Genomic DNA, 27,874 nt, shown 5'->3' with positions numbered 1-27,874 from the left:
CCTGGCCTGTAGTCAGGACCTGGTTTGCCCTGTAAATTCCTAGCCAGCCAGGGATATATAGTGAGACTGTTTTAAAAATGAGAGAGAGAGAAAAAAAAAAAGACCAAAAAATAAAATATCCATACAATGCAGCATATATTTAATTTCAAACAGGAATTAGCAATATTTGCAGTAGGAATTTAGTGGAGAATCTCTCTTAGCAAGAACAATCAAGAGAAACTTGCAGAGTTCCATTGTATAACAGGATAAACACTGATTTGGAATGAGACCCAAGTTCCAGCCCATTTTTCTGGTCCTGATTGGCCAACTTAAATAAAAACCTTAAATATGAGTATCCTAAGTGTTTCACATGTGAATGATCTCATGTACTGCCCCCATGTGTGTGTGGGGGGGTGAGTGTGTAAAAACAAGGAAGGAAAGGCAGAAGGATGGGATTTTGTAGTGATTAGGAACAGGGGTAACAGCCCAAAGACCTAATTCAAGATCTAAGCCTGGGCTCCCTTCTAAAGCAATAAATCAGCTTTTAAAGGCTCTATTTCTTTATTTAAAAATGGAGATTAATCATCAGAATATCTTTGTGATTCTATTCTGGATTAAATGAGGTAGTGCATGTAAAATAACATTCAATACCATTGTATTATAGTATATTCTACTGAAAAAGTAATGAAGCAGGAAAGACAAAACTGCTCCAGTTTTGTTAACCTAAAATCCTGATTTGTGAAAGCAGCAGGGCTCGATGGCTGACTGTGAGAAGGGCAAGCAGCATGCCACACCAATATTTTGAGTGTGCGTAACCTGGAATATGATCCATTATTTAGTAACTATTTATTATGCCTCTACTATGTGCCAGAGTCTATGCTAAGAGGCTGCTATTAGCCTCTTACAAAACCCTCACAATTGACTCTCTGAGATAAGTACAAACATTATCTTGACTTAAGAAAAGAAAAAAAGGAAAGAGAAAGGAAAAGAAAAGGGAGACAAGGAGAAGTTAAAAATAAACTGTATAAGTAAATTCAGAGAAATACCTAGTTTGGGAAGTTTAGACAGGTAGATAGGCAGGCAGACATCAGACAAGAGTCATAGTATCAAGGCCTACTCACATAGACTGATAACTACTAACAAGATGTTTAAATAAATGACTAGGGGTCTAGACCTGAGTCATCTTTAGAAAGCATGTGGTTGAACAAAAGAATGCAGTGAGTGGTCTGTGCATGCCTACAGTCCTAGCTACTGGGTTGCACGGGCAGGATTATCATGTGAGTCCAGGATAACCATGTGACAGCTTGATTCCAGTATGGACAACACAGTGGAATCCAGTCTCAAAACAGAAAAGAAAAAAAAAAATCCCAACCTACAAGAATAAGTAAATAGCCACTTAGACTAGAGAGACATGAAAAGGAGTCAGTAAAGGAAATACTGAGATAAAACTTAAGCCAAATATGCAATGAGCTGCATTTTTACAGAATCCTATAAAAAGGCAATCATTAGTTATAAGAACAAAGAACATGTGGGGCCAGGCAGAATGGTGTATCACTATAGTCTCTGCATTGGGAGGCTGAACAGGAGGATCTTGGGAGCCACGATGTTTAAGACCAGCCTGAAGAGCATAGTAAGCCCTAACTGCCCAGGAGCCTTGCTGGTGTCCTGGATAATGGCCTTGCCTGGATGCCTACATTTGCTTCAGTGTACTTGTGTCTGGAGTTCTGTTTGCAGCTACTCTCCCAAACAAGTTTTTCTCAGGACTCCCTCTAGTGTTTTCCCGAGGGCTTCATGTCTTTCTTCTTGCATGCATTCATTTTGTAAATGTGTCCAAAGACTTTTCTGTGGGGAAGGCACTATCAGAGGGGCAAGAAGAGACACCCGGATGTAAGTTTTTCATGGCTGTGCCATGTCAATTTACAGGATAGATAACTGTACAACCAACCATCAGCAGGTAAGAGTGAAATACCACAAAAAAGATAGAATGCCTCACTTCTAGAGAGGTGAGATTAAGAGTCTACAGAATTAGTGATGTGTAAGCTACATATTTAAGTTTCTCATGGTCTGTGTCATGGTAACTTACAAGATAGATGACTGTACAACAATATGCAGGTAACAGTGAAATGCAAAAAAAAAAAAAAAAAAAAAAAAAAAAAAGACAGAAAGACCTCAATTCTTGACAGGTGAGATTAAGGAAGAATTCATAGAGTTATCGATGTATAGGTTAGGTATTTAAAATATGTGGATTATTTAAAATATGTGAATATGTGTGCGTTGGTAGATGCCTTTAATTCTAGCATTTGAGAGGCAGAGGCAATTGGATCTCTGTGAATTTGAGAGTTCCAGGGCAGCCAAGAAACCCTGCCTCAAAAACAAACAAACAAACAAAATTAATATAGCTATACATTCTTTTCAAAGTTTAAAAATCATTGACCTAAGGATGAGAATCGATCTTTGGAGACTGATGACAAATCATGTATCATCATGTGTGTTTCTTGTAAAAGGCAAGCATGACCTGCACAGAGACATGCTTACTTGGGTGGTACTTGTGTGGATTTCCTTGTTTCTGTAGTGCTGAGGTTGAACCCGGGCCTTGCATACTAGGCAAGGGTTCATCATGTAGTACTTTCTTAAGAGTAAAAGATGGTCCAAAGATCGCTGTAAAAACCAGATCTTCCTTCACCAGTTCATATTTAGAATGGCTGTGTTTTGTTTTTTTGTTTTGTTTTTCGAGACAGGGTTTCTCTGTATAGCTCTGGCTGTCCTGGAACTCACTCTGTAGACCAGGCTGGCCTCGAACTCAGAAATCCGCCTGCCTCTGCCTCTCAAGCGCTGGGATTAAAGGCATGCGCCACCACTGCCCAGTGAGAATGGATCTGTTTTACCATTTTAGTTTTAACTCTGCACAAAAAATCCTTCATAAATTTGTTCTAGGCCAACTGGGTTTTAATTAACACAAGCTTTTCTAAGGTCACTTGTAACGGCTTGTGTTCTCATGCTAATTATGTTACCAAAAATACCTGTTTGCAGTGTCCCACACTTAGGACTAAAGGAAGCCTGTCCCCAGTTAGTTTTTGACTTGTCAATAAAATTACCAGCGGCCAATGACTGGGCAGAGACAGAGGTGGGACTTTAGGATTCCTGGGAAGAGACAAAGAGAGTAGGAAGAGAAGATTCGGCCACAAGAGGGGCATAGGAGTCGGACCACGCCAGAAAGATACAGAAGGGAAAGACTGCCGACATGTAGGTGCAGGGGGAAAGCTGTCCAAGAGGGCTGCCCAGCCAGGTCCAGGGCAGCAAAGATAAAATATAGATTTTAGTAAGTAATAACTCAGGAATATTGAAGTGGAGTGTGCGTTAACCAAGTGGAGTTAGGGAGTGGCCCGGCAATTGACCTGCTTAGGGCATATTAAAAATAAGGCTGTGCATGTGTGTCTTTCACTCGGGAATCCAGAACATTGTGAGTGCATAGCGCCAAGCGCATGTGCACCACCGGGGAGTTTTGAGCGGTTTAATTTTTTTTACCGCGGCAGTCACATGGATATCCCAGATTCATAGGACTTGGCAGTTTCGAACCAGATTTCTTCTACGGCTTTCTGGCCCATGTCGAACAGCTGCTGTAAATGCTTCCATCCGGTTTTGGCTGTAATCATGAGGTACTCTTTGTTCTCTGGGTACAGCTGGCAGGAGTATGCAGCCATGACGAGAGACTGGCTAAAACGACTGCATACAAGTAAAAACAAAGCCTGCCTCTCTATAGCCGTCAGGGGGATCACACTTTCAAACCCTGCGAGGATGTGACCTCCTACTTGTATAGGGTTTGTGCTTTCAATCATCATGTACATGATGACGATTGCCACTTCAAACACATAGTAGCCATAGCTCATGTCACCGAAGTCTAAAATCCCAGACACTTGATGCACACCATCTCCAGAGGCTGACTTGCTGAGGTCTACTAAAATGTTATGGTCATTAAGATCACCATGATTAATACCTGAAATCAGAAAGATCATGTAAAAAGTTATTTAAAATGCTAACTCATTCTCTTTCTATCTTTCTTTTAAAAGCACAGCCATCTAAATAATTTGATGAACAAGAAGAGATAAAAGAACAAACTCTATTTTCTGAAAATAAAGCCATTTCCCTTGGAGAAGACACAGGGTCTTATGTGCACGGTTTCTCTTATAGAGGTAGATAGCTGTTTTTCCACAAAAAGCACTTCTGACAGTAGCTGGTGAACAGAGATTCCAATAATGGACATCCAGTAATGGCAGCGTATAAAACAAACAGAAACAATAAGAATCAAAGCAGTAGGAGTAATCTAAGACCACCTCCCTCCTTGAGCAGAAAACAGAGCCAAGCCAAAACTGACCCCCACAGTTTCTAGTTTAAAGGCAATAGAACTGACTGCTACAGGGTACAAGGTTTCTTATTTGGAAATGAAACGTTCTACAACTGGAAATGCAACATTTGCACAGCCATGTAAGAGCATGGAATTATACAAATGAATAGATTGTATCTTCTGTGAATCATATCCCAATAAAGGTGTAAGAAAAGACAAATGGGATGTTTTATCTTCAATTTTTAAAAGGCTAACAATATATTGTTTGACAAACAACAAATATCTCAAAATACAATACATTTTTCCTTTGCTTTTTGAAACATGTTCTTGCTCTGTATCCCAGGCTGGCCTCAAATTCACTGTCTTTCAAGTGCTGGGATTGTATTTCATTGTCTCTCAAAATAGGTTTTTATAAAGTCTTCAGACAAACAGCATATCTTCTCAAACAAACTTTAAATTTGAATATCTTGGAAAAAAAGGAACTGGGCATGGTGCATATGCCTTTAATCCCAGCACTGGGGAGGCAGGGGCAGATGAGTTCTCTGCCTGGTTTATAAAGTGAATTCCAGGCCAGCCAAGGTTACAGAGTGAGACTCTTAACATACACGTGTCCTGCTCGGACACACACATACACACACACAAACACATACACACACACAAGGATGAAGGAAAACTGGGGAAAACACTTTGGAACAATAATGAGTACAGATCATTACAAATCAAGACATATGCATAATTAATTTTATGTTTGCAGTCCAAATAAAGGCAAAGAATAAAAAAATCACAAAAAAATCATGAATTAAGCACCTATTTCAAGAAGCTTTTAAAAAGCAAAAAGAAAACATTTGAAAAAAATAGATATGAGTAATTTAAGATACAATAAAGAGGGTCTTGAAAAGGTGTTTCCCCAAAGGATGAGCCCGAGACAGGAGCCAGTGGGAAAACATGGAAGAGGTGCTACTGATCTCCAAACAGAGCAAAAGGACACATATCACTAAAGACCTGATCAGTATGAAAATATAAGTAAAGACAGCTGGAGAGGTGTCTCAGAGCAAGGACACTTGGCTGCTCTTCTAGTGGCCCCCGGCTTCAGTCCCAGCAACCACAAGGTGGCTCACAACTTGTTATAACTCCAGTTCCAGAGGATCCACTACCTTCTTCTGGTCTCTTCCAGCACTACATGAATGTGGTACACAGACATATGTGTAAATAAAACACTCATACATACAAAGTAAAAGGAAATTTTCAAAGAGTAAGTAATAAAAATGATAAAAACAATTTTTAACATGCATGTTAAGAACTTACAGTTGGGGCTGGAGAGATGGCTCAGTGGTTAAGAGCACTGAATGCTCTTCCAGAGGTTCTGAGTTCAATTCCCAGCAACCACATGGTGGCTCACAGTCATCTGTAATGAGGTCTGATGCCCTCTTCTGGTGTGTCTGAAGACTGCTATAGTGTACCCATATACATAAAATAAATAAATAAATAAATCTTTTTTAAAAGGAACTTTGTTTGTTTGTTTGTTTATTTTCGAGACAGGGTTTCTCTGTGTAGCCCTGGCTGTCCTGAAACTCACTTTGTAGACCAGGCTGGCCTCGAACTCAGAAATCCGCCTGCCTTTGCCTCCCAAGTGCTGGGATTAAAGGCATATGCCACCACCGCCCGGCAAAAAAAAAAAAAAAAAAAAAAAAAATTTAAGTACAAAATTTTAGATAAATTTCTATAAAATACAATCCATTAAATATGGCAAAAATCTAAACAGTCCTATATATATTTAAAAAATTAAACTGCAATTTTAAATAATTTCTGGGGCTTTTTGTTTGAGACAGGGACTCATGTTGCTAATCTGGTCTTGAACTATGTACCTGAAGATAAGTTCAAACTTCTGATCCTTCTGTTTGTATCCCCAAGTGCTGGGATTACAGCTGGATGCCATCATGCTCAGTTTGCTAATTTTAATATCTTCCCTAAAGACAGATACAGTACTAAATTACCTCAGTGGAAAATTCAAAAAAGAAACTATTGTCGTGAAGCCGGGCAGTGGTGACACACACCTTTAATCTAATCCCAACACTTGGGAGGCAGAGGCAGGTGGATATGTGAGTTCAAGGGCAGCCTGGTCTACAGAGTGAGTCCCAGGACAGCCAGGGATATACAGAGAAACCCTGTCTCAAAAAACAAACAAACAAACAAACAAACCAAGTATTGTTGTACTTCTAAAGTATAAATTTACTTTGTGAATTTCTGTCTGAGTGTGTGTATGCCACACATGAGTAGATGAATACAGAGGCCAGAAGAGGATCATGGCTCTTCTACAGCTCAGGTAAAAAGGGGTGGTGAGCCAGCTAACATGGGTGCTAAGAACTGAATTCAGGTTCACTGGCAGAGCAACAAGTGCTCCGAAGAGCTGAGCCATCTTGCCAGCCCCACTCTAATCTCACAATCACTGAGAAAATAGAAGAACTTCCTAAATGATCTTACAAGTCTAAGCCCATACAAGGCTATTATAAAGGGAAAGCTGTAAGGAATGTAGATGGAAGCCATAATAAAACATTAGTAAACTGATAAAAAAGAGGAAAAAACCAATACAATGACCACATTGGGTTTAAATTAAGAATGCAATGTTGATTTAAGGTTAAATACAACCAATATAATTTGACATATCTATAGACTTAGGGATAAAGCAGCATGCGTTTCTATATGACTTCTTAATGAATACAGGAATACAGGGAAGCTTCCCTAACCTTATAAAAGATGTTAACAACAATAGCAACAGGGCTGGAGAGATGGCTCAGGGGTTAAGAGCACTGACTTCTCTTCCAGAGATTCTGAGTTCAATTCCCAGCAACCACATGGTGGCTCACAACCATCTGTAATAGGACCTGATGCCCTCTTCTGGCGTATCTAAAGACAGTGATGTACTCACATAAATAAATAAATCTTTAAAACAAACAAAAAATAACAAACTAAAGCAATCACCACAGTTAACAGGTTTTTGTTTGGCTGGGTTTTTTGTTTGTTGTTGTTTTTTAAATTTTGTTTTGTTTTTTGAGATATGGTCTCTTTTGTAGTCCTGGCTGTTCTGGAGCTGATTATGTAGACAAAGCTGGCCTCTGCCTCCCAAGTGCTGCGATTAAAGGCGTGTGCCACCATGCCTGGCTATCGCAGTCAATAGTTAAACCTTGGCAGTTGGCAAGAAGGTTCGGTGGGTGAAAGTGCTTGCAGTACAAGCCTGACGTCCTGAGTTCTGGCTCCAGAACTCACAAGTGGAAGGACAGATGAAACGCTCAAGAGTTGTCCTTAGGCCTCCACGCAACATACCCCAGCTCGTGCATGTCCACAAACACGTGCATACACATGTGTGCACATACACAATAAATAAAAAAATTCAACGTTCAAAGAGTTTTCTGGGGTAAAAATGCAAGGATACTTAATGAGCTAAAACAAATAAAAGGGCCCTTGGCCTGGTTTTACGTACTTGTAACCCAGAGTTTGTTTGGTAGGCTAAAACAAGAGGAAGGTGGGTTTGAAACCAGGCTGGTCTACATAGAAAGACTGAACCTGAGGGGAAAAAAATTCTTCCTTTATAGAACATTTTAGATGATATTGTTGTACACATATAAGTATCTTGGGATAAATTATTTAAATGATGTGTTTAATATCGAGAGCTTGAGATAGATCAATGGGTTAAAAGCACTTCCTGCTCTTCCATAGGACCTGAGTTTTGTTTGCAGCACCCACAAAGGCTGTGCATTCCAGCTACAGGAGATCTGATACCATTTTATGGCCTCCATGCGTACCTGCATGTGGTACACACACACACACACAAATAAAATTTTTTAAATAAAAGTATGGCTGTCTTGAGAGCACAGCATGAAGGTCTGCGTGCCCACAGGTCTTCAGAGAAACCAGAATAAGCATGCAAGATTTTCTTTGCAATGAGAAAAATGTAAAACCTGCTGTTTCATTCAGAAAGCAGAAGTGAAGTGGGAACTGGAAGTGATTAATTGCCTGGTAATACCTCTTTAAAGACATTTAAAAAACGCAATGTCTATGTGTTTGTCTATCTACATGTCTTTATTCCTAAAATGTAACTGAAGACATTGGCTTTGTTCATGAATTAGACTAGTTTTATAAATATAAATATAAATAATCATTTTCTTCAAGTTTATCTACAATTCAATTGAAATCCAAATCAATAAAGTTTTTTAAACATATGACTTGGTGATTCTAAAATGAAAAAATAAAAAGGAAGAAAAAGAGTAGTTAAGACTCTTGTTTGTCTGGGTGATGGTGGTGGTGCACGCCTTTAATTCAACACTCAGGAAGCAGAGGCAAGCAGATCTCTGTGAGTTCTAGACCAGCCTGGTCTACCAGGCAAGTTCCAGGGCATCCAGGCCTTTTTTGGGGTTACTTTTTGTTGTTTTTTTGTTTGTTTGTTTGTTTGTTTGTTTTTGTTTTGTTTTCTCACAAGATTTCTCTATGTAATATTGGCTGCCCTAGAACTAGCTCTGTAGACCAGGCTGGTCTCTAACTCAGAGATCTGCCTGCCTCTGCCTCCACACTCAACAGTTAAAACTCTTACATAAAAGAACAAGAAGGTGAGGAGATCTATTCTATTCTATTCAAAAACTAAAACTGAAGAAATTAAGATTGTGTAGTAATCTTTAGGTCACTCACAAGTTCTAATTAGGAATATGCTGGTTTATACTATTTATTTTTTAAAGGAATGGTATGACCATATGACATTTTTTGGTTATTGACATGTGAACATAAATGATTGTTACTTCAAAATAGAATCTTTAAAACCAGTGCAAAGGTACCTGCATATCCATGTTTATTACTGAACTATTCACAATAGTTAGAAAATGGGACCACCCTAGATGTCTATTAACAGATAAATGGATAAAAAAAATGTAGTACACATTCATAATGAAATTTTATTTGTTCATAAAAAAGTAATCATGATATTTGTTAGGAAATGGATTCATTGAAGATCATTATGTTAAAGTGAAATAACCAGATGCAGAGAGACAAATATTGCATGTTTTCTCTACTATGTGGACTCTAGACTTAATATGTTGGTGTGTACTTGTTGTAGGGCATGAATCTAGGAGGAAGCCCAGGAGAGAGAAGAGGTCATAAGGAAGAGGGTTTGTGAAAGGTGGATTATCTGGAGAGATGAAGAGGATCAGGGAGACTGGAGCAAAGACATAAACTAAATTGATATATTATTGTATAGTTGTGGAGATGGACAACAAAATCAGAATAGTAAAATAATCCAAATCATGTTTAATTAATAACAGAGGTAATACTGCAAAGCTTAGAAGAGGAGAAGGTATCTACAATTCATGATGGTGAGGAAAATTGTGGGGAGTGGGTGTGGCGGTAGTCCCAAGATGGCGCCTGGGACTGCAGCCAAGTCTTATGACTTGCACCTGACTTCCTCATACACCTGAAAATAAGCCTCGTCCATCGTGAGAGCTGCGCAGGCGCACCATGACGCAAGATCAGGCCATTTGACGAAGGCCAATGAACTGAGATTACTCGGACTGGGCTGATGGGGTGTGGTTGAGGGGTTATATAAGGGATTGCGATTGGGGGCTAGGAGAGATTCCTGCTTAGAGAGATGCCTGATTGCATGTTGAAAGGTTCCTGAATAAACTGCTTTGAGAAGTACGCTGTGTCATCACTCTTTTCTGCTGGTCGGAGACAGAAGCGACAGAAAATGGCCAGTTATAAGACAAATTCATATTGTATATAAACCCCAGTGGATTATAGGTATAATGTAGAAAGCAAAAAAAAAAGTAAAATATAAGATGATTAAATATGTTTCTGATCATATATTGGAGAAGAACTCCTATCCTTCTCCACCAAGACTGAAATATTTGAAACCATTAAAATTTGCCACAGAATGGGAGAAACATTTGCACATATATAACTATTATACAAAGAACTCATATGTTTAGAATTTTAATCAGTCGGCCAATGAGGAAAAAAAACAGGCAAAGACTTGAATAGGCACTTTACAAGAAAGTCTCTCTCTCTCTCTCTCTCTCTCTCTCTCTCTCTCTCTCTCTCTAACACACACACACACACACACACACACACACACACACACAGAGCTTTCAGTGATGGGACTGGGATACCAACCCTTTCAACCTACAATGTGGGTTGGGGCAATGGAGGCACAAAGCTTGTGGGAGTGGCCAAGAAGTGACTGAGAATTTGAGGCCCATGCCATGAGAAGGAGCCCATGCCTGACAATGCCTGGATAACCAGAAATCAGAATCAGGACAGCCTAAAGACCAGGGATAGAAACAAACACGTCTGATCAACAACAAAAAATTTCTAATGATGTTCTGCTGTATTTATAGATCAGTCCCTAGTCCAATTATGATCAGAGAGGCTGCCTCTAGCCTCTGATGTGTGTGTGTATGTATATTGATGTGTATATATATATATATATATATATATATATATATATATATATCCAATTATGATCAGAGAGGCTGCCTCTAGCCTCTGATGTGTGTGTGTATGTATATGTATGTGTATATATATATATATATATATATTTATATATAATGTATGAATGTATCTAAATAGAGAAATATATTTTAAAATTACAATGAGAAACTATTAAATAAAAAGAAGATTGGGAAAGCATCCACCTAAGGCAATAGTAAGGTCCTGACCTGTCCTACCTCCAAGAGCCACGTCTGGGTCCATGACCCTGCAGCAGTGGTGTCCTATGACCAAAGACCATACAGGCATCTCTGCTGCCTAGGGCCATCCATGTTGGTACCTCTCACCTGGGCATCATGGATGGGAGAGCTAGTCCTGAAGGTGGCCCCTCATCAACAGTACTCTGGAGAACAGCCACCACCACCATGCCCTGAACCTCTCTAGCTACAGTAGAGCTAGCCCTAATTTTGGTAATTGTAGGTGAGTTGGCCCTGAGGTCATGAGAGTGAGAAAGGTGGACCTTTGAGAGTAGGAGAGCTGGCCCTGCCCCTCACTGGCTGCAACACTTGGGAGAGCTGACCTTGCATCCCATCTAAGCATCACACTGGAGCTGACAGGGGGCGGGGGTGGGGGTGGGGGGGATGTCGGGCAAGCTAGCTTCAAGGGAGTGAGTGTGGGAAAGGTGGCTGGTCCTGTCACTTGTCTGCCATGCAGTAGCACGGACAAGAAAGAGATGCTCCCCACCTGAAGCAGATGGGAGAGTTGGCCCTGTGGTTATGAGAAAGGGAGAGTTGGCCCTGCTCCTCATCAGCTGCAGCCCTCAGGATAGCAGGCCCTGCACCTTACCTGGGCAGCACAGTAGAGCTGGCCCTGGTTGCAGGGGTGGGTTGTGGGTGATCCAGTCCCAAGGATATAAGAATAAGAGAGCTAGCTCTGCCCCTTGTCTGCTGTGGCATTGGGTAAGTTAGTTTGTGCAGTGCTGGAGAGCTTGCCCTGGTGGTGTGGGTGTAGAAGGGTTAGAAGGCTGACCAGCTCAGCTACCACCCAGGTCCATATCTAGGACTTAGAATTGGTCCACCCCAATATCTACCAGTTGATGAACTACTGGAACATGTGAAGGGGTTGATCCTATAATCCCAAAGAAACAGCTTTCCCATGACACAGGGCAACAACAGGATATCCTTGAAAAGTCCCAGTGAGAATCCAGTACTGATGGTAGAGCAGAAGGAAACACCAGTGACTCATTGCAATGAACATTTACAATCAAAGAAGTGTGGACAAAAGGATATGCTGTGGGACATACTTGTGACACACTAAAGCTTTCACAATGAGATTTTTTTTTCTTTTGGATGGGGGAGGTTGCAAGGGCAGAGAGCAGGTACAAAGATTGGGGAGATGAATGGTATTGTGGAGCATGATGGGAAATTCACAAAGAAGCAATAAGAAGTTCAATAATAAAGAAAAGAAAAATATAAGCATCACAAAGTCCAGATGGGCTGGGCGTGGTGGCGCATGCCTTTAATCCCAGCACTTGGGAGGCAGAGGCAGGCGGATTTCTGAGTTCGAGGCCAGCCTGGTCTACAAAGTGAGTTCCAGGACAGCCAGGGCTATACAGAGAAACCCTGTCTCGAAAAACCAAAAAGAAAGAAAGAAACAAACAAAAAACAAAGTCCAGATGGTAACGCAGGGAGAGCGTCTACACCCTGGTGATAGTAGTATGAACTATACAACTTCTTTTGGAAGCTGGCATTATTTGGTCAAGTTGAGATTGATGCAGGAGGGTTTCTGCCAATTCAAGACCAGCCTGGACTATACAGACCTAACAACGATAAAAGTTAACTTCAAATACAACAAACGTAAGAATAGTAAAGACATGCCAGGCAGTGGTGGCGCATGCTTTTAATCCCAGCACCTGGGAGGCAGAGGCAGACAGATTTCTGAGTTCGAGGCCAGCCTGGTCTACAAAGTGAGTTCCAGGCAGGACAGCCAGGGCTCTACAGAGAAACCCTGTCTCGGAAAAAAAAAAAAAAAAAAAAAAAAAAAAAAGAATAGTAAAGGCATGATTCTTGTAAAAGTGATAGGAACAGAGGAGAACATCTTATAATGCCAGAAAGCTAAGCAGTTCCTCCATGTTTTCCTGACACTAAATTTGCCAAGTTAAAGATTAAGAAACATACATATGTTGATTGGGAAAATACTCACATTCTCGAAAATGACTTAATTTGGGCATTACTTCTTCCTTGAACAGCTGAATGACCTGTTCAATAATCTCCCGGTTTCGACTTTGGCTCAGGGCACCCATGTATTTCTCTAGAAGAGGAACGTTTTTCAGATTCCAGATAAAGTTCTCCCGATGAAAAAGATTTAACTTTGGATGATGGAATTCCTAAATGAAAAGCAGAAAACCAGGATAGAATGTAGCTTAGGCAGGGCTTGTTTAGCATGGACAGTACCCTATGCTTGATCCCTGCTATGGCAGCATATGTCTGTAATCCCAGCATTTGAGAGCTGGATATGGGTAGATCAGAAGTTCAAAGTCATCCTTGGCTAAATAGTGAGTCTGAGCCTACCTAAAAAACAATTTTACACACACACACACACACACACACACACACACATGCAAGAAAATTTACATATATTACGTATATAAGAATTATCATTTGACCTCTACACTTCCATACTTGCACTGTGACATACACCATAACAGAGAGAGAGAGAGAGAGAGAGAGAGAGAGAGAGAGAGAGAGAGAGAATATATTCTTCATACATTTTTCACCAGTGCATCTGATCTGAGGCTTGTCTCTTCTCACTTGGTCCCATTCTGGCCTCTCTAGAGTCCAAGAAGCCTCAATGCTTTGTCATGAGCCATTTCTCTCCCAGGATGCCCTTTTCCACAGTGATGTTAGACTCTCATTTCCACTCAGCGAAAAAGCCTCTACACAAGCCTTATACATTGTCAACCCCTTCTCGAATATCTCACAGCCCTCTCTAAGGAAAGGTACTCCTAGGAAGTATTCATCCTCCCAGAGATGGCTCTTCCTCTCACTGAGGTAAAATCTGCCTCTGCACTGGTATCTATGCCACCGGTCCAACTGTGACCCTCTAGGGACATCTGCAACAGGGTATGTATGTCTTCTCTGGGAATCCCCAGGCCTTGAAGCTGCTTTGAACACAGCACACCTCACAAGACACTGTTTTCAGTCTCCTCCTCTTCTAGTGTGTTAAGTAGAGGGTAAGCACTGACCCGCCTGAGCCATGGCGCTGGGGATGGACTGCGACTCAGAGGTCATAGTAGAGGGAACTTCCTTGTTTCATGCTGGTCAATGCTACTCAAAGTTTTAGAAATCATATTATACATATATATATATATATATACATACATATACATATATATGCATATACACATATGCATGTAAGTTTTATTTTTATTTGATATGTATGGGAGTTGGAGGGTATAAGATGCATATTTATGTGAGTGCATGTGTTTATGGATATATATGTATCTATGTGCTTATATGTAGAGGCCACTGGTCAATTTCGTGACCACGCCATTCCTCAGGACCCATCCACTTTGTTTTTTAAGACAAAGACTGTCATTTGTCTGGAGTGAGCCAATTAGGCTAAGCCAAAGTTCCCAAAATCCTCCTGTCTCTTCCTCCACAGCCCCAGGATTCTAAACCTGTGCCTGGTATTTTTATGTGAGTTCTGGGGAGATGATTCAAGTCTTCATGCTTCTGCATCAAGTGTGAAGTACCACTTCACTCCTGAACTGTTTCTAGTCTCTACTTTTATTAATTTTAATGGGCTGTAGGTGTGTGTGTGTGTGTGTGTGTGTGTGTGTGTGTGTATGTGTGTGTGTGTGTTTGTGTGTGTACGTCTTACATGGATGTGTGCATGAGAAGATGTGAAGGCAGGTGCCCACAGAGACTACAGGCAGTTGTGAACCACCCATCTAGGTACTGGAAATTGAACTTAGGTCCCCTAGAAGAACAGTATATCCCCCTTAAGGCTTAAGAACTTAGTAAATGAGCCTGGAGAGATGGCTTAGTAGTTAAGAGCACTGACTGCTCTTCTAGAGATCCTGAGTTCAATTCCCAACAACCACATGGTGGCTCACAACCATCTGTAATGGGGATCCAAAATCCTCTAATGTTGTGTCTGAAGACAGCGACAGTGTACTCACATACATGAAATAAGATAGATAAATCTTAAATAAATAAATAAATAACTTAGTAAACATTGAGCCATCTCTCCAGGTATTTTTAAAGTAAATATAGCAAAGTCAGGTGTATGCTTTTAATCCCAGCACTTGGGAGGCAGAGAGGCAGGAGGATTTTTGTGTGTTCAAGGACAGCCTGATCTACATAGTAAGTTCAAGGACAGCCAGAGTATGGCCTTGTCTCAAAAAATCTGTATCAATATAACACTCTTGTTGGGTTTCCAGTTACAGTCTACTCAGCTACAGTGCTGGCAATGCTGTCCCCCACACCCACAGAATGGCATCTCAGCTCCCAGGGCACCAGTGGAAGGAACACTGGACTGAGTCACACAGAGCTCCAACTCCCTCTCCTACTGACAGACAGGCCATGAACATCTCAGACCTTGGTTTCTCTATCAGGAACATAAAGGCATCCGTCACTCATGGACTAAGAGGACATACAGCCCTCACCCATGTTGGTGTTCCATCAATGTTCTGCTTTGAGTTTGTCTGTTTGTTCTGTGGTGCAGAGGATTGAACCCAGGGCCTTCCACATGTGAGGCAAGCACTCTGTCTCTGAGTTGTGTCCTCAGTCCAAGAGTGTGTTTGAACTGAAATTCTGCACTATCATCCTGATTTTGCTGGCCTTTATTTCTTTTTGGCTCCTTGCAAATAATGGGAATTGATGGCAGTTTAACCAGTGCTCTTTGTTAATTCCTGTCAGCCTATCTCCCGTCACTGTCATTCCTAAGCACTTTGCTCCCTACAGAGCTCAGACCACAACCATAGTTGCCTATATCTTCTTTTTCAAAATATTTGAAACTTCTGAGATTGACCTGCAGTCCAACTGCCAATCAAGCTTCAACCAAATTCCAGTGGTATTGGTTCAATCACTTAAGAATGCCTTAGTTCTGGTCTCTGTGATGTCAGGGCCTCTGTCTACACTGGAGCACCTAGGCCTGGAAGCTGATGGAATTTTCAGTGCTCAACTGTATCCTCAGCAGTTTGCTCACAGCCTCTAGCACAAGGGCAGAACTGCAACACTTTCCCAGTTCTATAGACATTGCGACCCAGAGAACAAACAAAAGCAAGAAATAACATTTTGCTCATATAAAAGCAGACAAAAGAATTAGTGGAACAGAGCAGAGAATCTATAAAGAATCCTTAAAAACAGTACCAGGGCTGGAGAGATGGCTCAGTGGTTAAGAGCACTGACTGCTCTTCCAGAGGTCCTGAGTTCAATTCCCAGCAACCACATGGTGGCTCACAACCATCTTTAATGGGATCTGATGCCCTCTTCTGGTGAGTCTGAAGACAGCTGCAGTGTACCTATATAATAAAATAAATCTAAAAACAAAAACAAAAACAAAAAACAAGCAAAAAAAAAAATCCCACAGTACCAAATAGTGGTCAATAAGGACACCATAAAGACACCATGGGAAAGGGTAAAGTTCTTTAGTGTAGTTCTGGGGAAACTGGATTTCAACATAAAAAACAATGATATTGGAGATGTTTCTTACCTCAGATACAAAAACTAACCCCCAAAAGACCCAAATGCCATGATCAGAAATCATAAAACCCCTTGACAATTGCATTGTCAATGATTTCTTGCCTGTCACACCCAATGCAAAAAAAAAAAAAAAAAAAAAAAAAAAAACAGATGAGATTATATCAAATTGAAAGCTCCTGCATGGAAAACAACAGCACTGGGTCTGAGGGAATGGCTTAGTGAGGTGATACAGGCCTGGACATAGGAGTATGCCCTGGGTCTTGCTGGCCAGCCACTGGAGACAATTGGAAAGTTTCAGGCTCAAAGGATACCGTGGAGGGCTAGTGAGATGGCTTACCAGGAAAAGACTTTTGTCAAGCCTGATGACTTGAGTGTAATGCCTAAAACTAGTATAGCAGAAGGAGTAAACTGACTTGTTGTTCTTACCTGAGATTTCCACACATACACTGTGGCATGCAAGGACACACTCATAAATAAATGCATGGACACACATAGGATAGATAGATAGACAGACAGACAGATAGATATGAACATTTTTAAATAATAAAAAAGATGGAGAGCAATCAAGGAAGACACTGGTGTCAATCTCTGGCCTTGACATGCACATGCACACATGTCAGTGCACACCCACACAACATGTCCATACATGAACACATTCATACACAAACTCAACAATTTAATCCCAATTGATAGTGTGAGAAGACATGTCGCTGGTATGCAAATGTATAAAGAACGAGTAAACCCAATAGCAAGGAAAACAATATAGCTCAGTTTAAAAATGAACAAAAGACTAAAACTGAGACTTTTCCAAAGATAACACAAAAATATCCAACGGGTACGCAGAAGCATGGTCACCTACATCACCCACCAGGGAAATACACACTGGAAGCACCGTGAGCTATCACTTCACATCTGTGAAGACAGATGCTGTCAGTAATATGAGTAAACTAGCTTCGGGAAGGTATGGAGAAAGAGAACCTGTGTATACTGTTGACAAGAATGTACAGCCACTATAGAACACAGCATGGAAAATTACTATAAATAAATTACAACCAGAACTACTATGTGAACCTTTAGTTCAGCCTTTTAGGGGCACTTACCTAAGGGGAAGGAAAATATGGCCCTCGTGAAAATATCTGTACTATTATGTTCATTGTAATTAGTCACAATAGCTAGGTTAAAAGAAAGAGAGGTGTGTGTAGGCCAAAGGTTTCACTGTAGCAAATATTTAACAAAAGGCAAATTATTTACAGTCTCTGAAGAGAAATGGGAGTAGCAAAGTAGTAAATATTTAAAACTATCAAGATGAATGATCTAACAGCATGAATACCCCTAAAAGTCCTCCGTCACACTTTTGGTAAATGGGCACAGGAGAAGAAGTTAACAAGGATTAACTGAGTGTCACAGGAAGAGAGAACGAGGGAACAGTGTGCTCCACTGTAGCAGTAGCTTTACTGTGTGTGCATATGTATCTTATAACATGTTGTATACTTTAAATATATCACAATACATTGATTTTTTTTATAAATAGTAAAAGAGAAAAATGTAAGAGGCACTTATTTAAAAAGTGTATTTAGAAGACATTATGAGGGTATTACACAGACAATCTAGATATAATACAGAGGACTGTAATCACTACAAAGATTTTTCTGTATAAAATTTATATATGGAAAAAAATCTCCTAAAAGTACACGTATACCAGGTGTACTTTTACTATTCATGTAGTCTCAGCACTCAGGAGACAGAGGCACGAGGACTGTCGTAAGTTTAAGGACAACCCAGGCTTCATAGAGAGTTCCAGGTCAGTCAGAGCTATAGAGCAAGACCCTGTCTCAGGGGCTGGAGAGATGGCTCGGTGGTTAAGAGCACTTGATACTCTTGTAGAAGAGGGATTCCCAGCATCCATACCTATTCACAAGCATTCCTAACTCTAGTGCCAGGAGATCTAGTGCCCTCTTCTGGCCTCCTTGGGATGCAACACACTTTCATAGATGCAGGCAAAACATAAATAAATCTTTTCTAGAAATACCCTGTCATAAACCAATAAAAATAAAACAATTACTCAAATTAAAAGTATATTGATATTCTAAATGGGTTGTGTGTGTGTGTGTGTGCGCGTGTGCGCGCGTGCATGTGTGCATATGCATGTTCATGTGTGCATGTATATACCTAGAGGCCAGAGATCAACACTGGGCATCTTCCTCAGTTACTCTTCTCTTTATTTTACTTTTTATTTATTTATATTTGTATGTGTGAACACACGTGTATTGATGTATGTGTGTGTATGTATGTATTCATGAGTATGGTAGTCAGAGGAGAACTTGTGGGAGTCAAGCCTTTTCTTCCACCACGTGGGTCTCAAGCTTGGTGGCAAGAGTCTTCGCTGCTTAGTCATTTTCCAGACCCTCCATGTTATTTTTCTGAGATGAGGTCACTCACTGAGCCTGGAGCTTGCCGATTTGGCTAGACCGGCTGGCCAGGGAGCCCCAGGAGTCTCCCACCTCTGCCTCTCCAGGGCTGGGAGACACTCTGCCATTCTTTTATGTGAGTATTGGAATCCAAATTCAGGTTTTTGTGTTTGTGACAAAAATAACTTTGCAGAGCCATAGACACACTTTTTAATGAAGATCCACAAAAGAATTAGAAAGAGTTCTGACTGAAATGTTTGACATGTTCATCACCCACAGCTATATGCAATACAACGTTTTAAACAGGTGAACAGAGTGCAGTAGAAAGTTCATAACCATTTACTGAACATCACTTCCAGAGGATGGGAGTACTTGTAACTTCTGATTTTTCTTTGTATTTTTATTTGTTTTTCTTAAATAACGAATAAGTAAAGGGTTTTTATTTAACCAGAAAAAATAGGTTATTACGATTTGGGAGAACAGGGTAAATTAATACTGTGTAGATGGTCACATGGTCTTGACATTCTGGCCAAGAGGTGTAACCGACTTGGTTTGCCCAGTTATAAAAGTTAAAATACTGAAGACGATTCAAGTCCCTGACGTTAAGTAATGAAGACAGACAAGTAAAATGAGTTTGTCCCCGCTCACTACCTTGACAGAGGATTCAGTGCAGAGGGAAGACTTGGGAAGAGACCAGTGAGTTCAATGAGTTGAAGAGATAGAGCTGAGAGTCCAGGAAGACCAAGGCATCTACAGTTTGTAGGACAGACTCCCAAAGATCAGAGCTGCAGAGAGAACACCAAGTCCTCCTTGAGAATTTGATGCATTGGTGTACACCGCACGTGTTAAGTCTGAGGGAAGGAGCATCTGAAAGGGCTGAAAGGGATTGGATTGGGCACATATGCAAGGCTGAGAACAGTGCCTGTGGCTACTGACCACCCTGGGAAACATAAGTTTATAGGATAAACATAGTTTATTGGGCAGAGAACTCAGAAGGGTTTTGCACTACATAATTCTTAAAGTAAACCTAGCTCTGTGGCCCCACTTACAAGAGGTTAAAAGCAAGACCCAAAAGAGTCAAATGACTTCAAATCACCCTAACTGCATGTACTGAAAGGACGTTCAGTGAATATCAAGTACAAGAAACACATAGGAGCTAGACATAGGCACACATACCCCAATGGGGAAAAAAGTAAAGTGGCCTACATGTGTCAACTAAATGGCAAAGCCTCTGCGTTTCTTTGGTTTGTTTTTGTTTTTGTTTTTGTTTTGTTTTTTTTTTTTTTTGAGTTAGGGTGGTAGAACACAGCTAAAGCTGGGCTTGAATTTTCATCAATCCTTCTGCCTTAGCCTCTTAAGTGCTGGGACTACAGATATATACCACCATGCCTGGTAAACATTATCAGATTGCATAACAAAGAAACAAAAACAAGACCCTAAAAATTCTTCCCATAAGAAACACTTCAGGCATAACAACTCTGCCACATAACACAGCATTCTGCTTTCTCTTCACTGATTTCTAGAAGACTCCAAATAAGTTCGAGATTGAAAGAATTAACCTCCTCTCCTTCTCCTCTCATTCAGTGCTTATTTAATTGCTTCCTGCTTCAGATGAGACTGCGTCACAACAAGCCTAGGTTAGAACTGCACTTGGCTCACTTCTTCCCTGGTTACCAACTTAACACTAAAACAATCACCAAATATAGTCCCATTGCCTTCTAAACCTTGAAACTTTAAAATGTGTTTGTTTGTTTGTTTGTTTCTTTATTCATTGTGAGACAGAGCCTAGCTATATAGTCCTGACCCAGAATTCCCTATGTAGACCAGAATGGCTTTGAATTTATGGTACTCTTCTTGCTTCTGCCTCCCAAGTGCTGGGAGTTGAAACATCTCCCTGACTCAAGCCCTTCTTTAATCTGTTTTTACTAGCTATTGATTATCTGACTACTGAATTAGCTTTCTAGATGTGCCACGCCTCTCTGGACCCCAGAGTGCTATCATTAGTAGGTTTTGCATAGTAAGAAAAACTTCCCTCAGGGACACACACCTACTGCCTGAGAGATACAGTTCAGACTCCTTAGCTTTGGATGAGGGCGGGTCTTACAATGTGATCTAGGCTGGCACACACTGATGAGACTCCTGTATCAGTCTCCCAAGTGTCTGGGACAAACCAACTCTTTACTGTCATAGAATGTGTCTCTTATAATCTGACTCCACCTTAAATTTTTAATTTTATCTCCTGCCTGCCTCATTTATAGTTCATATATATATAGCAGCCACAATGAACAATCCAGAGGTTCCAGAATATTCATCATACTTCATGTGCTCTTTCCTTCACCTGCAATGTCCTTCTGACCCATGCAGTACTAACTTTAGCATCAGCTTGGCATTACTTTTTTAAAATTAAAAGTCTCCCAATGTGTTCACTGCACAATGCTAGACATCAAGGGTAAAGGATGAATAAATACTTTGGGAAGGCAGCATAGTTGGAAGTATGCTTATCTAGCATGTTCGAAGCCTAATCCCCAGCACCATATAAAGTAGATGAGGTAGCACGTGCCTATAATTCAGTACTCAGGAAGCAGAAGCAGGAGGACCAGAAGTTCAAAGCCATCTTTGGCTACCCAGGGAGTTTGAAGCTACCCCATAGTGTAGGAGACTCTGTCTAAAAGACAATGAATAAACAAAGCATACTGCTTTTAAGAGTCTCATTGCTGCCAGGAGTGGTAATGCATGCCTTTAATCCCAGCACTTTCAGGTAGAGGCAGGAAGATGTCTGCGAATTCAACATTAGTCTGGTATACATCATCAATTCCAGACCAGCCAGGGCTTTAGTGAGACTCTGTCTCAAAACAAACAAAAACAAAAAAAGATAAACAAACAAAATCCCTTACAAACAAGACCCCAGATCTTACCTCTAGGGCTTTATCCAATTGGGCAGCCAGCCTTCCTATTTCATATAATTGCTGGTGGCTGATGGCAACCTCAGCTATTGGTCTTCCTGGGAGGTAAGTGAGCATTCTTACCAAGTAGCTTTTGACTCCAGATCCACTGTCTAGATGGAAGGGATGATACATCCTGTCAATCAATCATTCTTGAAAAGACAATGAGAACTTGCAGCCTTGCATACACGTGCTGTGTCCGAGGTCACATACATAGTAATGACAAACTGGTGTTTTAAATGCTTGATTGCTAGTTTCATGTTCTTTCTATTTCTATTACAACTCAGCAGCCAGTCTAATCAATACAAATACATTCTCAAGGCTGGAGAAGTGAATTTACTGAGTGCTTGACTAGCTCGTGCAAGGGCCTGGGTTCAATTCCTAGCAACACATAATCTTTTTGTGTTAAATAAGAATAGAGCATGTCCTCGTGGTGTTCACAGGTCCCTTACTTATTATTTATCAGGACATTTATAAACATAAAATTTACAGTAGGAAACTTAGAATACCCAAGATACGATTTGCAAAACACAAGAAAATCAAGAAGAAGGAAGACCAACATGTGGATACTTCATTCCTCCTTAGAATAGGGAACAAAATACCCATGGAAGGAGTTACAGAGACAAAGTTTGGAGCTAAGATGAAAGGATGGACCATCCAGAGACTGCCCCACCCGGGGATCCATCCCATAATCAGCCACCAAACGCAGACACTATTGCATATGCCAGCAAGATTTTGCTGAAAGGACCCTGATATAGCTGTCTCTTGTGAGGCTATGCCAGTGTCTGGCAAACACAGAAGTGGATGCTCACAGTCATCTATTGGATGGAACACAGGGCCCCCAATGAAGGAGCTAGAGAAAGTACCCAAGGAGCTGTAGGGGTCTGCAACCCTATCGGTGGAACAACAATATGAACTAACCAGTACACCCAGAGCTCGTGTCTCTAGTTGCATATGTAGCAGAAGATGGCCTAGTTGGCCATCATTGGGAAGAAATGCCCCTTGGTCTTGCAAACTTTATATGCCCCAGTACAGGGGATCGCCCAGGCCAGGAAGTGGGAGTGGGTGGGTAGGGGAGCAGGGTGGGGGGAGGGTATAGGGGACTTTCGGGATAGCATTTGAAATGTAAATGAAGAAAATATCTAATAAAAAATTGAAAAAAAAATTTACAGTAGATCTCTACTAAAACCATGTCCAAGCTATATCTCCACTTTGAGTTATGAACTTGTTTTAGACACTTTGCTTCTACCTGTAGCCAAAATATAGTAATATGAATGTATAGGAAATCTCTTACCAATGGATATGAGAGAGATCGTGTTGTCCCCTTTAGTTCGGCACACGGAGGCTGTTGGGAATCCAGCTGCTCTCAGGAACATGATGACATGGTTCTGCATTTCAATCAGCTCTGGAGTTTGGCTAGACTTCGTGTTGCTTATTTTGAGGACATATTCAACTGGGTCATCTGTAGTCTCTTTGCCTCTTGAAATGTGAACACGAAAGTTTTGGTCCTCATAGCTAGGGAGTGGCTGGATCTTAGAAACTTTGAATCCAAATACCGATTCTACCAGTGCAGAGGCTTGTGCCTCAGTAAAAGCGGGCTTGGCAGAAGCCTGTGACTGCTGGCCAGCTCCACTTGACATTATGCCTAGGGGGAAAATAAGAGCCAGGCATATTACAATGGCAGTTGTTTGAATGATTATTCTCAGACAGGCCACTATTTTTCTATATTGAGTCTATGCTTCTTGATTTTTATTTATAAAGTTTAAATGATCAATTAGTGAATAAGATGAAGAAGCAGATGACCTGGAGCTGGAGAGGTAGATCTGCAGTTAAGAGCACTTGCTGCTCTTGTAGAAGGCCTGAATTTGGTCCCCAGCTTTCACATTGTGTGGCTTACATCACCTGTAACTCCAGTTCCAGGGGACTCCTCTGTGCCCTTCCCCCAGCTTTGAGCGGGCCAAATAGATCTTAAGTGTTTGCCACAGTTGGACCTCGACCCAGGAGGAGGCTTCCGCCTTGCCTTTGCCGCACCTGCAATTTCCTGCAGGAGCAGACTGCCAACTGAGTTGCTTTGCAACATTCTGCTGAAACAAAGGATGAGGTCTGTGGGCTTTCCCTATATAAACGCAGTGCTGAAAATTAAACTTTGAGCCTTGAGCAGAAACTTTGTTTTGGCTTCATCCTTCTCTTGCACCCCGTTCCTTTTTCATTTCCAGCCCCCCTTGCAGGTAATCCAGTTTATCCATGACTGCTGGACAGCTACACTCTGTGCTACATCTGTAGTTACATGTGCACCATACCCACACAGAGACATTTAAAAATTAAAATAACCTTTAAAAAAATTGATGTTCTGTCAGGGGATAATGGCCCATGCCATTATAATCCCAGCACCTGGAAGGCAGAGGCTGGGAGACTATTTCAAATTCCAGGCCAGCTTGGTCTACCTAGCAAGTTCTAGGCTGGCCAGGCACTATAGAGAGACCTGGTCTCAAATAAAACAAACAAAATAGAAGTAGATATGTTAGATGAATAAAAATCCTGGGCCATAAGTTATTTATAAATTTCCCTCACAACTTAAAGGTACAGTTCTATGGACAAACGCGGGCCAGAGAAGCATTTTGTTATGTTATCTAATCCAATCTTTTCTCTTGCCTGCCAACTTTATAGAGAAACACAGGTCCAAAGACATTAAGAGATGTGTCCAAAACTAATATTCAGTTCCACTGAGACCTCAGCTCTGAGGGCTGGGAAGATGGCACACTTCGGATGGTGGCCAATGTGTAAGTATGGAAACTAGAGTTTGGAACTACAGCAACCATGGGAATGCCAGGCTTAGCGGCACATGCCTATAATTCTGAGTTGTATTCTTTTATGTTTTTGGGTTTTGAGTAGCATGGGCTGGACTTAAACGTATTAGACAGCCTTCAATTTCTGATCCTCCTGCCTCTACCTCCCATGTACCACCATGCTTGGCTTATTTGGTGCTAGGGATCAAACTCAGGACCTCGTGCATGTTAGGCAAGGTCTCTACAAAGTAAATCATGTGCCCAACCAAGCTGTTGTGTTCTTGACAAACACTTCTCATGTTTACCTTCTGACCGCAATATTTGCTTTCAGAAGCCAATTAAGCCCCTCCGGTGTTGACACAAAACATATTATCACAAAGACTAAACAGGGCTTCAAAAGAATCTTTGCACCTGAAACTTCTGGAAACTGATACATCCTGTTACACTGCTTTTGGTTCTAAGACTTTACAAGGAATTTTAAACATTCCTTCTGAATATATTTATAAAATAAGGCTAGTGCTCAGAATGTAATGTGAACTGAAACCTTAACTCCAAGCTCTGAAAGAATTTAAGGGTATTAAAAACAACACTGAGCTTGATGGGGATTTGACAGGGAGCTGGGTGTGGTAGCTCACATCTGCTATCCTGCCAATCCAGAGCAGGACAATAAGATTGCTGCTAGTTGAAGGTCAGTCCAGACTACCTATTGAGTTCCAAACTAGCCCCGGCTACTGTGAGAGACTTTGTCTCAAAAAGAAAAAGCTATTAAATTTGAAGACTGTTGAAGTCAATTGGTGAAGGCCAATCTCCAGAAAACATTCCCATGTCCTTAAAGGGGGCTTGTTAATTATCTCTTCGAAGAGTCCTGTTTAGCAAAGCAAAGTCCTGTTTACAAAGTACTGTTGGTAGGTCTGGTCACGGGACAACCTGGTACCAAACAGTTACTGAGCTGTGAAAAGTTGTCCCAGCACCAGCTGGGCAGCCAACCTCTGTAACTTTAGCCACACTGCCTCTAAAAGAGTTCAACGAAGAATTTTGAGCCTTTTTGCTGTATATAGAAAGAACTCCACAACCTGAAAAAAAAGACACACATTGAAACATGCTACTGAAAGCAAATACACATAAAGAAAAAACGTAAAAAGTAAAAATAAAAAAACAGAGACATCCATTTTCATCAAATGCGCCCCGTGTGTGGAGAGAGTGGAAAGCGATTCGAAATCCTATATAGATGTTAGTATACTTCTTGTCAACAATATTTAGATCCGGAAAAAACAAACAAACAAACAAACAAACAAACAACTCAAACAGTAAGGACTTCTAAGCAGGAGGTTTGCGCCAGACTCAGTAATTTTTCGCTGCATGAGAGGAGAATGGAGAGGGAGTGGATCTTACACTCTGCACTTGGTGAAAAGTACACAAGAATAAAATAATAATAACACATAAACTAGTCTTTCCTCTCACCTTCTCCTAAAGTGTTACAAAGTCTTTGTGACTTCTGCCTTAGCACTTCCTCCACGGCTGTCTTCGGCGACCCTCTGCTGTGAGCTTCCAGGCTTGGGAAGCAGGCAGTGATGTTCCCTGCACTTATTTCGTGAGTTGCCTCCACTCTCACAGCTCGCGGGCCGCAGGAACTCTACACTGTCGTCCTCTAAGGGCGATTGGAAGCAAGACTCACTTCCAGGGGGTCTTGCTGAGGAGCGAAAGACACCGATGGGAGGGAGGTGGCCCACAGCCCGTTCCCGGCCTTGTCTCAGGTCCAGAGGAGCCTTAGGATGGCTTCCACCCCCAAACCACGCAGGCCCGCGGAGGGTGGGACCCTCAACACTGCGCACTGAGATCTCAGCAGGGCTGGGGCTGGACAGTGACCTGCAGCGTCAGCACGCAGCGAGTTTGAGGAGCGCAAGGGTTGCAGGAGCCCGCCACGCCCCCTCAGGGATGTCCCGTCAGAGAGACGCTTGTCTCGCTTCAGTCTCTTCCACCTCCTCTCACGCACAGCGACCGGACGTCCTGAGACCGATCGCTCTCTCCACTCAGCCAGCTAGCGGTTGCGGTGCAGGAGGTGGGGCCGGACCCGCCGCCGCTGCAAGCCCCGCCTTCCTATTGGCTCCTCCCACATCCCTCCGCCCAGTCAGTACACACTACTGACAGCTCTGGCCCAACCCTCTCCAACCCACCAACAGAGTTCAGAGATCTGGCTTCTGATTGGCTGTCCGGAATCCGACAACCTTGTCAATCTCGGTTCTCTAGTCAAAACTCTTGTTTCTGATTGGCCAATTAGTAGGCCTTGGGGTTTGAGTGGTATCTGTCAATTCTCACCAGGTTGGTTTAGTCCTGGCAGCGACTTGGAGCACAAGTCTGTCAGCAAGCTGCCAGGAGAGATAGCATCTTGACTTTCTTTCCTCACTCCTTCCCACTCTTCTAGAAGCGAGTATCCTGAAGGCCATCTTCATAGAGGTTGGCTAGAGGTTCATTTTCCCCAGAAAGGAATCCTGGTTCTGAAACTACAAGGGTCAGTCCCTCTCTGTGAGGAAATGGGGCTCGCTGTCTTTGCACTAGCATGTCCCAATCCGAAAAGGCTTCATTTATTAAACAGACCTACACTGTCTGTGCTGGCGGGAACTGAAGCCTAGAGTGCATAGACCCTTAACCCTAACCAGACCGTGCTTACCAACTCCCAGTTCAGGATCTAGGCGGTAGCACCAGTTTTTAAGCGGGGTAACGAAGTACAATAGAGAGAGAAAGAAAGCAGCGCCAACTGGGCTGTTAGTGTCACAGTTCAGATCTGGGGTGATGAATGAAGCGTCTACACGGAGGAACAGAGCTGACAATTGGGTTAGAATCCTTATTTAGGCAGTTCTGACAATGAGAAAGTGCTCAAGACTTTGGGATTCTGAGACAAGGTAGGGGTAGTTAGACAAGGTAGTTAGTTAGGTGTCTTAGAGTTTAATTGCTGTGAAGACACCATGACCAAGGCAAGGTTGTAAGGGATAAAATTTAATTGGGGCTGGCTTACAGGTTCAGAGGTTCCGTCCATTATCATCAAGGCAGACAAATGGCAGGCATGGTGCTGGAGGAGCTTCCTACATCTTGTTCTGATGGCAAACAGGAGAAAACGGGCATCCTCAGGCAGCTTGTAGAGTCTCAAAGCCCACGCCAACACACTAGGCCACATAGCTGGATGCCTTCTTCCAGCTAAGCAGGACTTTTTTGATGGACCAGAGCACTCCCTCCTGGAAGAGTC

The 27,874-nt window shown here is 41.7% G+C and overlaps 1 protein-coding gene across 1 annotated transcript; it reads right to left on the bottom strand.

The window, feature by feature from the left end:
* Window positions 1–118: 118 nt before the first annotated feature.
* Hykk (hydroxylysine kinase) lies at window positions 119–26,671 on the bottom strand. Its single transcript, XM_021172170.3, has 5 exons — window positions 26,095–26,671; window positions 23,142–23,492; window positions 21,821–21,960; window positions 12,992–13,175; window positions 119–3,973 (listed from the first exon to the last, which is right to left on the bottom strand). The coding sequence occupies exons 2-5, from the start codon at window positions 23,485–23,487 to the stop codon at window positions 3,513–3,515; spliced, it is 1,131 nt and encodes a 376-aa protein (XP_021027829.1). The 5' UTR covers window positions 23,488–23,492; window positions 26,095–26,671; the 3' UTR covers window positions 119–3,512.
* Between the last annotated feature and the right edge of the window lie 1,203 nt (window positions 26,672–27,874).

The sequence above is a fragment of the Mus caroli genome, unplaced genomic scaffold (assembly GCF_978045245.1).
Source record: "Mus caroli unplaced genomic scaffold, Mus_caroli_1 scaffold_11, whole genome shotgun sequence".
NCBI lineage: Eukaryota > Metazoa > Chordata > Mammalia > Rodentia > Muridae > Mus > Mus caroli.
This window is presented reverse-complemented; position numbering and strand designations above follow the sequence as displayed.

Excerpts from the sequence above, each read along its gene's own strand:
- Hykk (XM_021172170.3), bottom strand. The coding sequence starts at position 23,487 with ATGTCAAGTGGAGCTGGCCAGCAGTCACAGGCTTCTGCCAAGCCCGCT. Across the intron at positions 21,961-23,141 it reads GATCTCTCTCATATCCATTG|ACAGTGGATCTGGAGTCAAA; the intron begins GTAAGAGATTTC and ends CCTTCCATCTAG. Across the intron at positions 3,974-12,991 it reads ATTAAGTCATTTTCGAGAAT|GTATTAATCATGGTGATCTT; the intron begins GTGAGTATTTTC and ends TTCTGATTTCAG.